Source organism: Anomalospiza imberbis, chromosome 3 (genome assembly GCF_031753505.1).
Source record: "Anomalospiza imberbis isolate Cuckoo-Finch-1a 21T00152 chromosome 3, ASM3175350v1, whole genome shotgun sequence".
Taxonomy (NCBI): Eukaryota; Metazoa; Chordata; class Aves; order Passeriformes; family Viduidae; genus Anomalospiza; species Anomalospiza imberbis.
The window spans coordinates 62,584,588-62,604,144 of record NC_089683.1 but is presented as its reverse complement, the minus strand read 5'-3'; the positions used below and the strand labels follow the sequence as shown (position 1 = coordinate 62,604,144).

The window sequence follows — 19,557 nt, the reverse complement described above, 5'->3', positions numbered from 1 at the left end:
TTTAGTGTTGACATTTGAAAACTATTTAAAATATGCCAGGGTAGTCAGCACTGAAATTCCCAGTGACTTTTAGTGGAAATTTAGATTCCACAAGTATTTAGGTGCTTTAAAAATAGTTCTTTATATTCTTTAAATCAAGTTTTACTAACTCTGAAAGAAATTAATAGTGATTTGTGAAACAGTTTGACAACAACAGTAATTCAGTATTAGTTCTGCCTGTCTGTACAACAGAAAGGAGAAATGTGCATTGCTAATTATCAGCTGCATCTCTCCAGGTGCAAGCCAGCCCGTGCTGCAGCGTTTGTGTGGTTTGTTAATCCTTCCTCTGGGCTCCTCGCAGGGCGCAGCAGCGCGACCACAGCCCGTGTGTAGGCACACTGTCCTGGAATAGCTCTGAGTCACGCTGCCGGAGAAGAAAGCTGGCTTTGTGGTCCGGGCCATGGCAGCACAGGCTCCACCACTGCCTCCTGTGCCTCTGATGAGGATGCAGCTTCGTAAATTCCTCCCTCTGAGCCAGCTTAGCTCAACAGACCAGGAAAAAGTGGGATAGACACTGGTCTTCCCAAGCTTTCCTGCTTGCTCCAGCTGTCACCATTTCAGTCAAAGAAAAGAGAAACATACTAATCCCTCTTGTGTTTACCTACACCACTGTCCATTTTTTTAAATTATATTGATGGTAGTAATGTTGGCAGTACAGGTTACTATAGATGATGTGGAATTTGTTATTGATTACTGCTTTGAGAATCTATCTGCCTTTATATGTCACACAATAGAAGATTTAAAGTTGGGTGTAGCAGATCCAATGGCACCAGCAGAGCATGGCAGCGTTGCCATTTATTTGAGTGCAGGCCTGCTGTTTCCCAAATTGAGAATTTGCTCTTCACCATTATATTTTCTCTCTGGGATCTGAGTGTGACAAAAGTAGAAGGAAGCACTGAACTTCATATTGCGTCAGCTGTCAAGTTAAAAGGTATTTATTTAGTCTGGGAAGCTAGCATGAGTCATTCTGAAAAGTTTGTGGAAATTGTTTTCATCATATTATGGAGTAGGTTCTTATTATACAGTATACATGACTTGTGTTTTAAGAGTTTCTCAGAAAACAACAGATTGGTTTAAGGGATTATTTTTGCCAGTGCTTCATGATCAATTCTTTCCTCTGTAAGTTTTCAATATAACTGCAACCAATTCTACCTCATCCATCATCCCTTCTATTTTGTTGGCATTGTCCTTCCTCACAGGTATGGATACTAAATATCATTTCGGTTAGTTGGGAATCTTGAAACAAGCAGCTAAGCAGTAGTGGTGACTGTTCAGAATGTCTTTTCTGCAGCCAGAGTGCTGAGGTAGGGAGTGGCATCAGTATATTAAGTTTTCCTCTTCTGAAGTAAAGGCAGTAGATGAATGAAGCCAGAATCTTTTAGGAAAGATGGTTAAATGCCAGGAGACTCTGGGGCTGAAGTATTGGAGGGCTGAAGGAATTGGCAATCCCATAGGCAATTTCCATACTTCTACTAAAAATAAATGCCGTAATAAATTTGTGCTTGTAACATATCTGAGGTATACAGCAAAAGCCTACTAATGCATATCCACCCTACTGAGGCTATTTGCCATATACATGTTAAACAACCCACAGAGACCAAAGGAATGTTAGGAGGAACTCAGTATCTCTGGGAGCAGGGAATGAGAGACCTGGCCCAAGATAGCTGCAATTTCTCTGTTAAAATACGTCTGGGAAAGGAGAAAGCCAAGCCTGCAGGTGGTCACATTTTATCTTTCTTCTCCAGCAACACGTTACCAGTAAAACAGTGAATATGTCAAGAAAATTAGACACATCTGGAAAGTGCAGTTCTGAGCTGTCATCATGGGGATGTCTTTCTGAAAGATTTTTTTAGCTGAAGTCCTGGTCTGTCTAGGAAGGAGTACCTGAAAACACTACTGGCCCTCTTCAGCACCCCTACTTTTTTTTTCCTGCTACTCTTCTTCCTGTAGTCCACAAGCCCTTTTGGCTCACTGTTGCTTTCTTGCACAGGGGGCCACAGGTGAATGCACCCCTGATGGGTGTGTGCCCTGCTCACTGTATGTGTGCTGGCAGTGCCACCACCACTGCCCAGGCTGCCAGGAACAGCTCACACATTCCAAAGGTCTGTCTTTATTCAGGCTGATGGGTATCCAACAGCAAGGCTAAGATGAAGACAGCCCAAAGTATGTTTGCTTTTTCCTTTTTTCCACATTTTGGCTTCCATGGACATCCAGTGTTCCATGCTTTAGTGGCTTACCTCCTACTAGCCAGAGCCAAGCAATGCTCTTGGGTACTGACATACTCTCATCTCCAGCATTTCCTTTTGTCCCAGGAGGAAATCTCTGTGCCTTCCACTCTATGCTTATTTCCTGTGTCCTGCTAGAGCTGGTTTGCTGTTCATGATTTCCCTTCCAGAAAAGCGATGTTTTTGGACAAGGGTGGGGACTGTTTTATTTTGTTCACAGGAAAGAGTCTTGGGCACTTTGAACTACTGATATCCAAGAAAGTAGCAGTGGGCTACAGCTATTAGTGCTCAACCTTCGATTAGTCATCTGAGGAACTTGACTTTCCTAATTATGACTAAAAGCTTCAGAAGTATGTCAGGGTGTTTTTCACTCCATAAAAAACCTTAAGAGATTTAAATGTTAGGCATCTGTTCTTTTTTAATCTCCTAGTCTTTCTCTGTAGTCATTGTAGAGGTGGATCCTCTGGAGGATGACTTTTCCCACCCTGACAAGTTTTGTGAGGTGGGATGAATCAGCTCTTAAGTTCCTAAGACGTTAGCAACCAGATTTTTAAAATTAATTAGGGGCCATTTTAGAGCTCACAACTCTATGGTTTCATCTTCTGAACTCTTCTGAAAACATTTTTTAGCTCTTTTGATGTGATGCTTTTTAAAGGAAACTAGAAGATTAAATTTCCCAGCCATATTTTCTTGTCATGGCCCTATATATACAAAAATATTAATTTACAGATAATGAGCAAGCCTGTTTTGGTGACACAGTTCCATACTCAGAAAACCAGAGTTTGTCAGATATTTTTATTTCCACACATTTGGCATCTGCTCTCCTGACTAAAACACTTGGATAATTTTCTTTGCAGTTTCAGTGCTTTGGCTCTTCTGGTTTATAATTCTACCAACAACATCAATTTAGAAGAGGAAGACATACGACAGAAGCTTATAAGTAATAATCGAACCATGGAAGAAGGATATCAACTTCATACTGTGGATGTTGATCCAGTGGGTAAGTAGTATTCAGCTTTGTTACACAAGAATTTTTTTCTTTTTTGCTTGTTCATAAATAATCATCTCCTGTATTAAAATAATCACACATTTCCAATAAAATAATCACACATTTCCAAGCAATATAATGGTTTCAGATTTTAAATTGTCCCTATAAGCCTAGTTGTTCCACTAATCTCAAAGAGCCATGCTCAAAATACCACTTTTAACACAAACAAAGTTGTCCAAATCGCTTTAGTCAATGTCTTGCTGACATGTTGAAAGAGGTTTGGCCACTTCCTGACAGCTTCTCTGGTGATTGGAGGATAACAAAATACGCTTTACAGCCAGAGCTAAAATGAGACGTATTGGACCTCCAAGGCCCCTCATCCCCACTTCTCAATGGAGTTTGTGTTTCTGACAGCAGTTGCCCTTAATCAATCTTCTTTTAGCTCTCATCTCTTCCCATTCAGCTTCTACCAAAGATTGCCCCTCCTTTGGAAGGGAGGAGGTGGAGGCTGCTGGAGTGCAGATGGATGCAGCATGCACATTCAAGTCTTGCCTTTGAGTAGCAGCAGTATGGATGATCCCCCATTGTGCATCCCTCTATTGCAAACAACCAAGCATTTAATTTTAAGACAGTTTTGTGCTGTAGGCTGATTGATGAGCTGAGGACAACAAATGGAAGATGATTAGGTGAAGAAATTTACTATTAACACTGATATACTCATTTTTACAGAAAAATGTTTAGCTGAAGAAAACCCTCCAAACTATTTTTGGCCAGATACCAGGCCTACTGTGACCAACTTCACATTTTGCCATGGGAGCTCAGTTCAGACTGCATCAAGAACCTGGTAGGTGTACAAATATCTGAGAAGCTGAGTTGTTTCTGATGCAACTTTCTGGTTATATATAGTTATTATTTAGTTATATGTGGTTGCCATTGGCTGGTATTGTGTTTCAGGATGATTTTTTCTATACCATGAGAGATTAGGTAGGTGTAGTAATAGTATGTATTTCATTGATAAGGACAAAAACTCATCTACCACTTCTGTAGGTCATATTGGGACCCACAATTAATACATGTTCAACATGACTATAAAAATAAAATCTTCTTACAGAATCAAACTGTTTTATTCAAGTCATAGAATCATAGAATGGGTTTGGGTTGGAAGGGAACCTAAAGATCATCTAGTTCCAAACCCCCCTGCCATGGGCAGGGACACTTCCCACTAGACCAATTGGTCAGAGCCCCATCCATCCTGGTCTGGAACACTTCCAAGGATGGGGCATCCACAACCTCCCTGGACAACCTGTGCCTGTGCCTCACTACTCTCAAAGTAAAAAAAATTCTTTCTAATGTCTAACTGAAACCTAATCTCTTTCAGTTTAAAACCATTTGCCATTGTCCCATCACTACATGCTCTTGTCCAGATCTCTTGTACCCCACTTTAGATGCTGGAAATTCCCCAGAGCTTTCTCTTCTCCAGGATGAATAACCCCAGCTTTCTCAGCTTCTTTACAGGAGAGGTTCTCCAGCCTTCTGATCATTTTTGTGGGCCTATTTCAGACTTGATCCAGCAAGTCCACATTTTTCTTATCTTGCAGATAAGAGCTGGATGGAGCTGGATCCAGAGCTGGATGCAGCCAGCATATGGTTGGCTTTCTGGGCTGCATCTTCCACCAGCATTCCTGAGTCCTTCTCTTCAGGGCTGCTTTCAATCTGTTTTCCTCCCAAGCCTCTATTTGTGCTTGAGATTGCCCTGACCCACATTCAGGACCTTGCACTTGGCCGTGACCTTTGTGTTACCATGCCCAAAGCTTCACATTTGCTACCACTCCACCACTGCTGTCTAACTTGTGTAAGAATTAGAATAAAACTCTATGAATATGAGATGTGTATTTGGTTTAATCCAAAACACCTCATCTCATTAGGGGAGAAGTAAAAGAAATTGTGAAACAAATATTTTGCCAGTAGTTAGTCATAATTGAAGGTGGGGATAATCTTATGCTTAAAGATTTGAACTTGAGTTTTTATGGTTTAAGAAATTTTCCCTAATCTAGGGGTTCTTTTGCAAACATCTACAAAAGACTTTGACTCTGTATGTCCATTTTCTATTGGTAAAGTGGGAATATTATTACTTCTGTTTATATATTACCCAAACATTATGGCTTTGATCTCCTTTGAGTGCCTTAAACATGGTTATGATGATGCAATATTAATTAATTCCTTCAGTATTTAGGATGATTACTATTAAATGCAATATATTAGTCTTATCCACCCACATTGCATCTGGAACATGTTCTGAGAAGACCAGATCTCTTACTTTTTCCAAATAGTATGGTAACATGGATATGAATCAGCTTTGAGGTTTGGTGCCAAACAGGAAAGCAACCCTTATTATACTTAAATAACTCACTTCCTCAGACTCCTAATCTTGTACAAGAACTGATCTGACTGACCAACTTTTGTTGTAGAGAGAGTAGTGCAGAAATCAAATTGTTTATGTGTCAGAGCCTCAGAATCATTAAAAATTAAAGTTTCTGACTTTGCTGTCTCAGTATTGCTTATCCTTATTATTCATTTGTGGGCTACACTATACCACTGATTGTGTGCAGCACTTCCCATAAAAAAAATTACTGTGTTCTGCCCTGTGCTGTGCCTTCCTTGCCTCTGCCTCCACTAGCTTGTCCAGTATGGAGCACTGGTGGGATTTGTTTGGAGAGAAGAGGAAGCTTTTCTAAAAGTCTCTTCTAGGCATCTGCATTCCACAGTAGGTGATTACTGGTGCTGTTACAATAATTCTGATCAGCTGAGGAATAATGTTATTTTATCATATGCTGAATAAAGGGATAAATTTTTCCCATTTACCATCCTGCCTTTTTCCATGCTGTGACAACGTGATTGTCTTTAAAGAAAACTGAGGCAAAAGTGTGTTTAATTTTGGAGCCATTTTTACAGGGTGACAAGTATGATTAAGAGATTGGAGCATCTCTTCTAAAAGGAAAGGCTGAGGGAGCTGGGCCTGTTCAGCCTTGAGAAGAGATGACTGAGGGGACCTCATCAATGTCCATAAGTATCTGAAGGGAGGGTGTCAAGAGGATGGGTCCAGGCTCTGTTTGGTGGTGCCAGGCAATAGGGCAAGGGGCAGTGAGCAGAAAATGATGCACAGGAAGTTCCACCTGAATGCGAGGAAGAACTTTGTTACTGTATGGGTTACCAAGCACCAGACTAGATTGCCCAGAGACAGTGTGGAGTCTCCCTCACTGGAGTTACTCAAGAACTGTCTGGACTCAATCCTGTGCCATGTGCTCTGGGATGACCCTGCTTGAGTTGGGCAGTTGGTCCAGATGCCCACTGTGGTCTCTTCCAACCTGACCCATTCTGTGATTCTGTATTTTGCTATGGTAAGGCTTTAAAAAACAAACAAAAAAAGGAATCTTTATATCTGCCCCTAACCGTGGACTTGGATTCAATAGTTATTTACGCTAGTTTTCATTGGTGGAATAAATTTATAACTTCACCTGGCTTCTGTGCATGTTCTTATGAGAGGTAGTATGTCTTGCTATTGGCTAGATCAAAGCCATTTCTATCAAGGAGAAATTATAGAAACAGCATATGACTAGGCCATAATAGTGGCATAATAGTTTGTGTAAATATTTGGGTATTTCCTGAAATACCAGACCAGAATTTCTGCTGAAAAACTGGGATTTATCTCTGCACTATATTTTAATCAATCATCTACTTTCACTGTCAAGTATATTTATTGTGTTTCACTAGGGGCCATGTTGTTACGAATATTGGGAATTGAGAAGAGTGGACCACTGTGACACCTACATAAGAATTATGATATATTTATATAATTTTGATACAATATTTCATGTGAATTTTGTCATTTTTCCTTTTTAGCTATTTGGGTCTGCAGAATTATACATCATACTGGGGTCAACCTGATCTTAGAAATTGCACAGGTGGGTATATTAATGCTGTTTTTGAAAGAATATATTTTCTCTTTACGTTAAGTTGTTTAAAAATCTTTCTAAAAAAATCAGTGCAAAGTAGATAATACAGCTCTGGGGAAGTGCACCCAAGTTCAATTCAGCTTACCCGTTTAAAGCTCTGGAAACCAATTACTGAATTAAATCAAACTCTTCAGGCAATTTAATCAAGAGTAAAGGAAGGTGGTATCTTACCTCTATTTGATATTCAAGTTAGGACAATTTTTTAAATATTTTGAATGCCTGCCAGGGGAAAGGCTCCTACTCTCTTCACTAGACTTACAGTCAGATATTTTCAGATTTCAGTAAGCTCTTGTTCTGAATTCTTGTCTTGGAGAAGTCTCTTTATCTTTCTTCATTGATAGTGGTGTCCTGGGGAGCCTGGCTACCTAACTCAGTCAATTGGGTACTTGCAGTCAGATTATATGAAAAACATCATGTCATGTGATATGAACATTCCACAGTAAATATATCATAAAACTGTATTATAAAAAACAACCCACAGCCAGTTGCAAACTAAAGAAGGCTGATCTTTCAAAATCTTATTTGCAAATTCCATCAAATCTCAAGTATTTTGATGTTGTTAAAGGTTAGTGTTTATATTAGTTTTCTGTCCAGGTGGCATTGAAATTACTGGTTTAACATGTTTTGCCATTGGACATGCTATCAAACTTTCCTTATCAGGAAGATTCTTGTCATGAAAATTACTTGTGCGTGTGCTTGCCAGGCCTCTGACAAGAGTAGCATCCTCTGAAAGAACTGAAACATTTGCAAGGGGGTCAGACTTTCTTCACAAAGCTTAAAAGAGTGAACACTTTTCAGTAATAGAGACTTGGATGCATTTGTTTCATTTCAAGAATGAAACTTTTTCCCAGTGAAAAATAAAGGATAGCATAAGGTGGAAAAAAAAAAGAGATACCATTCATTGCATTTCTCTCTTTTTCATTCAATCACCCCTTTCTATAACAGTTCTGATTTACAAACTCAAATCAAAACAAAGAAAAGACACAGTCAATGAGGATAGCATATAATCGACAGGCCCTATATACTTTTTTTAAAATGTTATAAATTTGACAAAATGATGAAATCCTATGTTCATTACAAATACCATAGAACAAACATACCCTAGCTTTCAACAATGATAAAAATTTGTATTTCTTGATTACTTCAGGACTGTAATGCATTATTTTCTCTTTTTGCTTGATTCTGTATGCTCACAGAAAATGCAGCAGATATTGCTAATCAGCTTCTGAATCTCACTGGTGAGGGGCAGCAGCTGACCTCAGACAAAGTAAATGACGTTGTGCAGAAGCTCAAAAAAATTGTCAACGATGAAGAAATCGATGAATCTCTGGGTTCTACTGTGGTGACAATTTTTTCCAATATTCTAGCCAGTTCAGACAGTGTATTGGCAGCCTCATCTTTAGAGTAAGTATTTCTGCATTTGAGAAAGGCTTTTGAGAGCAACCTGCAAGGCTGTAATGATTCATTCTTCCATGTATAAGCAAAACAAAAAAATCAGCGTTTTCTGATTTCCATCAAAAACAATTTTCCAAAATAGATACACAAATATTCTTTTAGTGTGCATGACAAAGTATTTGGATGGAAAAGAAATCTTCTAACACAAGACACAGCATAGATATAAAGTATTGTTGGAAAATTATTTCAGGATCAGTGATATGTAGTCACACAGTTCCTGTCAGTCAAAAGCTTTTGTTTTCAAGAGACATGTAAATTTACAGTCCAACGCTCTCCTTGTGAATACACAGATGGGTAATTGAAACATTGTCAGTAACAAGAGGATCATCTTGTTATGTGAAGAGCATGCAGAGCATAGGTGGAGAGTTTTTCTGTATTCAGTTTTCAGACTAATTTTTATTTCTGTTTTTAGAGCTCTAAAAACTATTGATGCCTTGGCTTTAAAGATCCATTTTGATGGACCATCCATGAGTATTTCAACACGAAATCTTGCACTTGGAGTGTCTTCTATAAATTCAACTTCATTCAAAGGTGGTGCTTTCAGTGTCAGTCCGCAAAATAATGCATCTGATTTCCAGGTACAGAACAAGCAGTGATATTAGAACATGAAATGTGCCTGTTGTTCCAAGTGTGTTTACTGTGGTTCCTATAAATCCACTTACAACTCCCAGTTCTCCCCCTACTTTCTATTTCCTTTTTCCTACAATCATCCAAACAGATAAAAGATTAATGTAGTATTTCCTTGAGTGACAGGAAACACAGATAAACTCGCATTCCATGCAGATAAAAAGTAATTTGACTTATAAATCCACAACACACTTGACCTTTTTTTAGTTTTGTGGGATTTTTTTACTAGTGAAAATGGAAAATAACCTTTAACAATCTGTGTTACTGACCATAGTACAATATCTGACAACTCTTTTGATGTCTTTCAGCTTTAAAATAAGATACCTATATATAGGTATCTACATATAGATTTCTGCAGATACAATAGTTCTTCAGCCTTCTGGTACAGTTTAAATATTGAGTGCTAAAAGAAACCTAAGTCTAATCCAGTTGTCCACATATAGGTTGATTGGCTTGTACCATTTAGGATATCTGAGGCAGTTCAAGTCATTCATGTGGAGCTTGACCAGCCTAGACATTAAGAATAAAATGAACAGAAATCACACAAAATTTAGGAAAGTCTCCAGTGCTACAGTATCTAGACAGGATACTATAGTTAAGATATTTGTCATCACCTCAAAAATATTTTTTCTTTGCTTTTTTCCCACAAATAGAAAAAAACAGACATCTTAAAATTTGAAATACTGCTTGAGAAGCATATGAGCACCTACCTTTTGGCTTGACCAGCCTAGACATTAAGAATAAAATGAACAGAAATCACACAAAATTTAGGAAAGTCTCCAGTGCTACAGTATCTAGACAGGATACTATAGTTAAGATATTTGTCATCACCTCAAAAATATTTTTTCTTTGCTTTTTTCCCACAAATAGAAAAAAACAGACATCTTAAAATTTGAAATACTGCTTGAGAAGCATATGAGCACCTACCTTTTCCAAAGGTTCTTTTGAAATCAGTAGTGATGAGGTGCCAAAAATTTATAAATTTCACTGCATGCCTGTCTACATCTTAAGGCACCTAAATGCTTTTTAAAATGCAGTGCAATTTAACTTTTTTCAGTTAAATAGGAAGTCTGTGACAGAGGTAATGTAATCTCAGTTTACTGGGTGTTTAACCATTCAAGTACTGTGAGACTGACTTGGAGAAACACACAGAAAATATTACACAAAAAGAGAAAAAAATCTGGTATCATTTGGGCCAGAGGAACTAAAACTGAATTCAACAAAATATGACATTATAAAAACAGTTAAAGACTAATCACTAGAGTGTAAGTATTGTATGGAAACAAATTAATTCTTGCTGCAAACTGTCAACACAACAATCCTAATAAATGTTTGATCACTTTATAAGATACAATATACTGTAAAAATCAAAACAAGAATGAAGAGAAACATATACTTCCTAGAAAAAGTAGTAGTGATATAGTAGGCTTTAGGACTTGTGCATATATATAGACTTTGGATCAAAACTCAAATGCTTGTTTAAATAGATAAAAATAGATCTAATGTACTTGAGTTTTCACATATTTATTTTCCTAGATATTTTAGCTAAAATTCCTTTGAGTCAATTTTATCAGAAATTTTTGGTGATTGTAAATCTACTTTTGTTTAGCTCTCATATTAATGAAGCTCAATAGCTGTTTGTGAAGCTGAATAGTTCTTTGTTATCAAAGGAATGTTTCTCCTGCAGATTTCATCCTTTATTTATGGAAAGAGGAAAGGAAAATTTTGAAGCCAGGTTTTAGATGATCATACATAGACCAGGAATTACCATCTGTGGCTTGAGGACATCCAGGAATTTTCTCGTCCAGGAATCATTTATTACAGCACTGTCTAAATAATCATAAAATCCAAACTCCGTCAAATTATTCATAATGTTCCTATTGGAACATGAGCTTCTTCTCAGACTGTCAGATTTCCAACAGCTGATTGAGAATTCTTAGCATCCTTCCTACCAGAAAAGTTGCAGCAGCTGCGGGCACCATTTATATTTTCCATGCCTGTCAGAAAGATACTTTCTATCCCTGCTGAAGGGAGATTCCCTTGTGAAAGTCCATGTTTTTTCACCAGTGATGTGATGATCTATCCTAGGCTCATCAGGGAACATTAAACTCTTCAAGCTGTATGTCAGAATGTTTCCAGATTTTTTTTTCTTGTATTTTTTTCTTAAAGTAGATACCAAGCAAATTTATCCATGTCAATTTGGAAAGATTCTATTTCAGTCCCCTGTGTCTTTATGTTTCTTGCCAAACCTTTGACTAAGTTAGGTTTTGGTGATTCATATTATTAAATTGTTCCTGTAATATATCCGTGCTTCTTTGGAGAAGCCTCTTCTACTCTATTTGCAGACAGTGCCTAATGGGACATCTGTATCACATACACACTTTCTGTTTACTGTGGCAGAATCAACCTCTGAAAACCTGGTTTTGAACTACATTTATCCCTGTCGGGAGATGTCTGTGAGCTACTTCTTACTGATTTCCAAGGGTGAATAATCTGTCACTAGCCTATGACTTTTAACTTTCTATTAGCTATTGGTGCTTTTAGAATGACACAATTGTCCATGAGAGGCATAAGTACATGGCCAGATGCCTCTGGGGAAGTCAGCAGTGGGAGTTTCCATATCTCACAGTAAAATTCTGAAGTGCTTTTACTATAGAGCCACTGTGAGCTGGCTTGCTCCCCTTCCTTCAATGGATATGGCAGCACACCTTGGGTACTCTGCGGCAGGAAAGTGATCAGTCATAGAATTGCTAATAAAATGCAGGGTTGAATCCTCTTTTATTTCATACTCACTTGCTATATTCCTGGGCCACAGAGGGCTTTTAGATTTCTGATACATTGAGAATAAAGATTAAATTGATATGATGTCAAAAAGTGTCTTTTTTGTGCTACATAGCGCAATAAATACGGAAAAGTGACACTAATACTTTTTAAATCTCCTTTCCAGAGAAACTATAAAGGCTCATAAGAGAATAATTTCAGATGTGCAGATCAAGCCAACTAATACAATTTAACAGAGATAGATTCAGAGCATATATTTTAGTTCTCTACATTGTTTGCTATGAGGAAAAGTATCTTGAATGTTACTGAAAATGATTATGACTCTCATGATTAACATCTCATTATTTCCAAATTATCATTATAGCAGTGGAGGAGTTTGCTTCTTTGTTGGTTTTATCTAATATCTTTTTGTAGCAGTGGGCTGATCTCATGCTGGAAAAGTGGGAAACTTCCCTAGCCTTTAAAAGATTTATTTATTGTATCAACTCTTACATAGACACAAGTAATTTTAGTGTTGTTTGGTTCTAGTCCCATATCTAGGTATTTCTGTTTAAGAGTTTGAACCCACTTGTGGGTTCACCTGTGAATCCACCTGTGGACAACAGGTGGTTTCTTTATTGTTTGAACGTGTTCTCCTGTTGTTTTTATTTAACAGATAGATTTTGACAAGGATCAGACAAGTGCGATCGCTTCTGTTGTTCTGCCACCAAGTTTACTGAAGAATTTAAGTCAAGATGAGTTTGAAGTTATATCTAGGGCTCAGTTTACTTTCTTCAATAAAAATGGTCTTTTCCAGGTAAGCATTAATGTGCTTGAAGTCATTTCAGATAGGGAGAATCAAAGCCAGCTGCTAAAAGTTTTCTTTCATGAGTTACAGGAATTAAAATACGACAGCAAATGTAGGCACTAAAGACAGTCTTATGTTCAGAGCAGCAAAATAGTTGAAGTACCCAAATTGAGTTGAAGTCAGTGGTTTAAGTTCAAATTCCTCTCACATGTGAAAAAAACCTTTTTTCAGAGTAATCTATGCAAAACTGCTTAAAATCAGAGGAAAGCAGCAAAAGCCTTTAAAAAAAGCCTTCAATTTTGTTAAAATTCATTAATATAAGTCCTTGATTTTCAGTGGAGCCAGGTTCTTTTCTATCAGGAGGGAATTTGGCATATAACACTGCCAAATACTCTCCTTATAAGAGCTGGTTAGCAGTCATATCCAGCTGACTGTTTTATATTCAGTTGGAAACCCTGGGCTGATGGTTAGCAGACAGAGAATTTTTGTTCAAATATATACACTATTCTTTATACCTGTGTTCTCATAAGCATACCATATTTTAATAGGAATAAGAAGAACAATGCTTGTACCTGAAACCTAAACAGGCTTGGGTAAATTTGATATTTTATTTTTTGGGTCTTATCAAATGGTAATTGTAATTTGTGCCTGCATGGTAGGTGCCAAAAATATTAGGAAGAGTTTGCACCTTGGAAAAAGAAAACCAAAACCACACTTATTTGGGGAAAAAAAAAGTTAATTAAGAAGGAAACATTGTTTCATGGTGAACTGTAGAATGTGTCTCAGAAGACTTGAGTTTTTTTTCCCATCAGTATTTCAAGTGACCTTTGGCTCTTGTGCATCCGCAGAACTCTGTAGTATTGTATTGTCCCTATATTATCGTTTTTATTGGCAGTGTATCCAGATTCTTCAGATAATCTAGGCAAGAAAATACCCATGACCCACAGTTGCCTTCTGAAATACACCCCAAAGTATTTTTATTTTAAGTTGTATTCATTTTAAGCCAGCTTTTGAGAAAAAACAGGATGAGTGTCTTTAATAAAAAAAAAAAAAAAGCCCAGAAGAATACACATGGAGGCTGGTTATAATGGCATAAAATCATATGAAGTCAGAATGTGTCCCTTAATGGTTGCAGAATGCGTTTCTAAGTGGTACTTAATAAGCCATTGAAAAACAAAAACCATAAAAATTGCACCTTAATTTGCATCTAAAATGCCTTTCATTTTTTGTGTGTTTTTCAAACTCTTCATGGGTGATGTGTTTAGTACATTGAATTAAAAATGTTCAATCCTCACATTTTAGGAGGTCTGAAAATAAAGAGAGTTAAAGAAAAAGGGGATTAAAATAAGGCCTACAAATATACTCCACATGCCATCTCAAACCAAATAACTTTATCCATTAATTTAAGAGTATTTTATTTTTATTGCATTTCATATTTCTTCCATGTGCAATTACAAATACCTGAATGCTATTAGTTGTCTTCCTTAAAAGTATTCAACATAACAATGAAACATACTTTGCAGCATTAGAGGTGGTGGGTTATTGTATTGCAACTGAGAGAATTCCAGTAAGTTTTGGCTTGTAATTCATTAAAGACGGCCCCATTACTTACAGGACTATATAAAAGCTGTTCAGGGTGTGATTCATTTCACCAAACACAGGTGTGTTCACTGTAAACATCTATGCCTGAACTGTTGAACTTCAGCTGAACACAGCCTTTTGGCTAAATAAGTACTAATCTGTATTTTACTTTAAAGCACACATAAGAATATATTAATTTGCCTTCACTAAAGAAACCAACTGTGTCTCATTTTTCTTATCTGCTACAGACAGAATCCACTGAAACCTGTGGAAAATGTCCAAGGACTTTTCATAGACTTTGTCAGATGTTCAAATTTAGGTGGTAGCCAAGAGACTTTTTCTTGTCTGAATACTTAAGAACTACCTAGAAATTTGGTTTTCTTTCCTCTTCAATTTTTAAGGTTTTAGGAAATTTTGCCACAAAGCTCCAGTATAATCTGAAATACTGTGTCTGAAAATTCTTGGATATGGTTCTTAGGAAATAAAATATTCTTCTCAGGATAATATCCACCTAATAATGGAAGCTATTGTATCTCTCGTGAGTGTTGGGATCTCACAAGCCCAGTGTTGAGCTGAAACCTGACGTCTTGTTACATTAACAAAACTCCTAAACGGAAGGAATCAAAGGTTCAGGAATTTGGCAGACCAGATTTGGGAGAAAAAGTGAATGACAATAGAAGACTTTATTTTACATAAGATCTGCCACAGACAGTGACCAAGCTTCCCAACCAGGCATCTAAATATGCAGGTTCCAATAGAAGCCTGTCAAAAGAAAATAGCATTGCTAATGCATTCCATTTCAATAAATAATTAGTTTCCAAGGAAACCACCTCTTCTGGAAAATTGTCAGCTGCAGGTTAAAAATCCTACTGGTCAGTGATAATGTCAGAATTCTATTTGAATTCCTGTCAAGTAAGACCTTACAGAAAATGCTATCCCCTTCAGTATGAAACATTGCTTTGAATTTGTTTACTACTTCATAGTCATTCATTTTAAGATTGAGGATGATTTAACAACTATATGCAGAAAACAGTTTATTCTCTAAAAACTTTGCATTTACTAAAGGACTGTGTCAACAATAAGACAAGTGAGCTTGTTCATGCTTGTTTAGGGAAATGAGCTAATCATATCATGGGTTGTTATCTCCCACATTTTTGAGTTATAATTTTGTTTGCCTTCTAACCTCTCTCTATAATTGTGCCTATGCATATTTATGGCTACAAGAAAAATAGGGAAGCTTCCATGAGGCTAACTCGTAATTTGATTTTATAAACTTAACGTTCTTATATTGTGTGATCAAAAGTACAGAAATGCTGACAACTTACTTATTCTGGCACACTGCAAAAATGAAACTGTGTAATCTGGCTTTTATGTTAAATGCCAAGTAAGCACTTATTATATTTTTCTTAATCTCTTGAAGGATGCAGAAAATCCTGCCAATTTGACCAGTTTCGTGGTAGCATGCAGTATTGGAAACTTAACCATTCAGGATCTTCAGGATTATGTGAAGGTTACAATCAAGCATACCAAAATTCAGGTAAAACAAGACTGATTATTCAGAGGAACAGAAATGCAGATTATATATGGTAAAGGCTAAGATTATAGCCTGATTTATATGGATGGATTTTGAGTAAGATCAAACTCAAAATTAAGAATTCTAGAACAAAAGCATGCAAGCACAAAGTAGAAACAAATAATCTCACCCATTCTCATACATTTGCACTCCATTCATGACCTAACATTTATCTGTAAGACGATTGATTCTGCCCCTCAGAAGTAATTTCTGTGCCAATAACTGTAGGTGAAACCTTTGTTAATGACCATATTCATGACCAGGGACCAGGGACATGATTTATTACACTGGAACTTCATCATTTCTTAAATTCTTTGACCAAGCATTATTTACTTTGTTAATAGTTCCCGGAATTATTTTGTTGTTGTGTGGTTTTCATCAGAGGAATGGACAGAAAGACTTTAATAAAAGATGACTACAGTAAATTTAGGGAAATACAGTCCAAATGCAACCTTTTGGCACATACTGTTCCAGTTAGAAAATGTGTCCAAATGCAACCTTTTGGCACATACTGTTCCAGTTAGAAAATGTGTGAGCTTGACTCTATTCTCAGTAGCTAATCCAAAAGAGGCAATAGCACTTGAAACATTAAAGAAAATGCTAAAGTGCAATGCCTAAGTAAATTGTTTATGTAATGAGAACCTGGTTTGTAATTTTCACAGCTCAGTCGCCTTTGTGTTGCATTGCATTACAGTGAATATTTTAAGGTGAGGAAAAACAGCTTACATATGGTTTCAGCAGGCATTTGTACATTTTCAAGCTTTCTGTAAAGGATTCATGGAGAAGCCCTAAGGAAGTAAACAGGTAAAAGTATTTAGATTCTATAAAGTCATCCTATTCATGGATAACTTCAATAACAAGAAAACTTCATTATTCTGAGGATGTGCAAAAGGAACTGTTGAACAGTACATAGAAGCACTGCTCTAGATTTTGCAATTTGGACAAATCTGTCTTTCTAGCAGAAAAAAAAAACTCTAATTTGACACTAGGCAAATTTTCAACAATCTAATGACATGGATTCTTCTGCTCATTAAATGAAAGTATATGCATTGCAACATGTGTTGTAAATGTTGATGAGATTTATGTCTGAAGAGATATACAAAGTCTACTTTTAAATCTGTTTTTAGGAAGATCCTAAACCTACCTGTGTCTTCTGGGATATGAACAAAAACGGTAAGTTTGAAAATACTGTAATTTCTTTCTTGAGGGGAATAAAGATGTCTGCGTTTTAAAATTGGTCACAGTATTGGCTATTTTGCTTCCAAATCGATCCCTACAGGATTCAATAAAGTCCACTCAATGAAGTGTATAATTTCTTCTGGGTAGCATAGCATAGCATGTTACTTGTAACAGAGAATTTTAAATACTCCTTTTTAAAGTTTGTTTTTAATGTAAATATTTTTAACATTTTAAATTTTTCAATTAAGTTTTTACAATTTTTTTCATATCTACAGTTTTTCTCTGATCTGTCTGTATGAGCAAATTAAATGACAATGCTAGACACATGAATGGTTCTTAGCCATACTTTTAACTGTTCATTTTTTTAAGAACTGTCTTATATAGGTGTAAGATTGTGACTGTTACAGATGATAAGCTTTTATGGTCACATATGGCGACACACATTAATAAAGCAGCATTTTAGACCATTCTTCATCAAAGAATGGTCACTACTGCCAAACCTGTGTGTGATGTTTTACTCAGGCTCTTAATCCTTTGCACAAAATTGTTCTCTGAGATGAATTTCCAGATGTCTCTGTTTTAGAGACCACTGCTGAGATGTTTCTCTTCCTTACAATGAAACAGATAGAGCTGTAGGATTTTGGATAGAGAGGTTCAGTACACAGAGTCTTGCAAGAAATAAAATTTAACATCCAAATTTGTATTTCAAAGCAGGAAATACAGACAAGAGCAACTGAGGAGAATTCGGTAGGGTTAAAATGAACAAAGAATCACAGAAACTAGTTAGGAAGCTGAACTTAAGAATCACATTAAAGGAGAAACACACAGGGAGGGAGTTAACTATTCCCAGTGGCTGCTTGAGTGGAGAAAAGCTTTAAGTGGTTTTGGAACATCTTCACAGTATTCTTCACAGTATTTTGAGAGAATGTCTTGAATTTGAGTGTTTGATTGTCTTGAAATTACAGAGCAAATTATACTGGATTTTGTCAAGAGCTGTGTGAAAAATGTTTTTAAGAGTCAGAGAATAAGAATGATTTCACAAAACTAGCTCGTATTTTGGCAGGGAAAAATGAACAAAGAAACAAATTTTACTTTTTAACATTGAACTTTGTAAACTAAAATCTTTCTACTTGTTTTTCAGAATGGCCTTTTCAAGTGGGGTGGGTTGGGAATAGTTCACTTCATGTTTTTTTGTAAGGCCACCAGAGATTATTGGCATTACCCACTCTGAGCTTCTGCATTACCTGCTTCAGAGAGGAAGGGCGGGACCCTCTGCTCCCAGGCTGTAAAAGCTTTCATGTGCCTGAGAATACATGAGTGGGAGGCAGGGAGGTGTAGACATCACATCAGAGGGGTAAAAAGTAGTTCTAAAACCATCTTATTATTGGGTAAAATTAAGGTGTGTCTTAATGCGTCATCTACGTCTTACTCACTAACCAAAAGGCTCCCTGCCTTTATTATCCATCTGTTGCTTCTGTTCAGTATTCCATTTCTGGGACAGATTCTTTGCAGAAACTAGGAAATCTGACACTTGCTTCTCTTGCAGTTGTTTTTAATGCTGGCTCATTCAGTTTGAGAAAGCACTTCTGCATCTGCCCAAGATGAAGTGAAAAACCTGCTAAAAGAGAGGTTGACGTGTTTGTTGGACACCAGTTTCTCATGTTTCATTTCCACAGGTGGCAGTGGTGGCTGGAACCCTGCGGGCTGCCAGGTGGATGCAGAGTCCAATGAAAATGAAACTGTGTGCTTATGCAACCACCTGACACATTTTGGGGTCCTCATGGTAGGAAAACTCACTACTCACCAAGTTACCTTTCCCAGGAACAGTAACACAGCTTTTGTCTGGTGTCAAGACAACTCTCATTTTTGTTACTTGGGTTCTTTCTTTTGCATATAATTTGTAATAATAATACCTTATTTTCCCCTTATTATCATAAAGTTATCTTGTCATAACAAAGTAGATAGTGATAAGGATTCAGGAACCAGATAATGAATAAAGTTAGCAATGGAAGAATATTATTGGTTTTGTTATTATTATAATAATTAAATTCTTTAAAAGTGGCTAAATATTATTTTTTAAATAATTAAAACATACCCATGAGATTTTTTTATGTTTTAAAAATACTGTGCCACAAAAGACCTGAGATTGAGACTTCTGAGTGATGCCAGAATACAAATAGTATATTATTATATAAATAGCATATTATCCAACTTAGTATAACCAAGGCCCAGTACTACCATTTCCACTAGAGAGACAGGAAAAAAAAAGTGATCTTAATGAGTCCTAAGTTTCAGGGGATCTCTGACAT

At 36.8% G+C, this 19,557-nt stretch overlaps 1 protein-coding gene and 1 long non-coding RNA gene across 7 annotated transcripts in view; one reads left to right on the top strand and one right to left on the bottom strand.

The window, feature by feature from the left end:
* ADGRG6 (adhesion G protein-coupled receptor G6) overlaps window positions 1-19,557 on the top strand; it is a 111,511-nt gene that overhangs the window by 72,577 nt on the left and 19,377 nt on the right. For all 6 annotated transcript variants that reach the window (XM_068184761.1, XM_068184759.1, XM_068184764.1 and 3 more), the window contains 9 exons: window positions 3,122-3,264; window positions 3,982-4,096; window positions 7,153-7,214; window positions 8,462-8,669; window positions 9,133-9,298; window positions 12,784-12,924; window positions 15,917-16,033; window positions 17,197-17,242; window positions 18,925-19,031. In XM_068184761.1, coding sequence (XP_068040862.1) covers window positions 3,122-3,264; window positions 3,982-4,096; window positions 7,153-7,214; window positions 8,462-8,669; window positions 9,133-9,298; window positions 12,784-12,924; window positions 15,917-16,033; window positions 17,197-17,242; window positions 18,925-19,031 — 1,105 coding nt within the window. The remainder of the gene's footprint in view (window positions 1-3,121; window positions 3,265-3,981; window positions 4,097-7,152; window positions 7,215-8,461; window positions 8,670-9,132; window positions 9,299-12,783; window positions 12,925-15,916; window positions 16,034-17,196; window positions 17,243-18,924; window positions 19,032-19,557) is intronic.
* Window positions 16,028-18,709, bottom strand: LOC137470923 (uncharacterized). Its single transcript, XR_010997312.1, has 3 exons — window positions 17,749-18,709; window positions 16,568-16,857; window positions 16,028-16,521 (listed from the first exon to the last, which is right to left on the bottom strand). It is a non-coding gene; the product is annotated as an uncharacterized lncRNA (long non-coding RNA).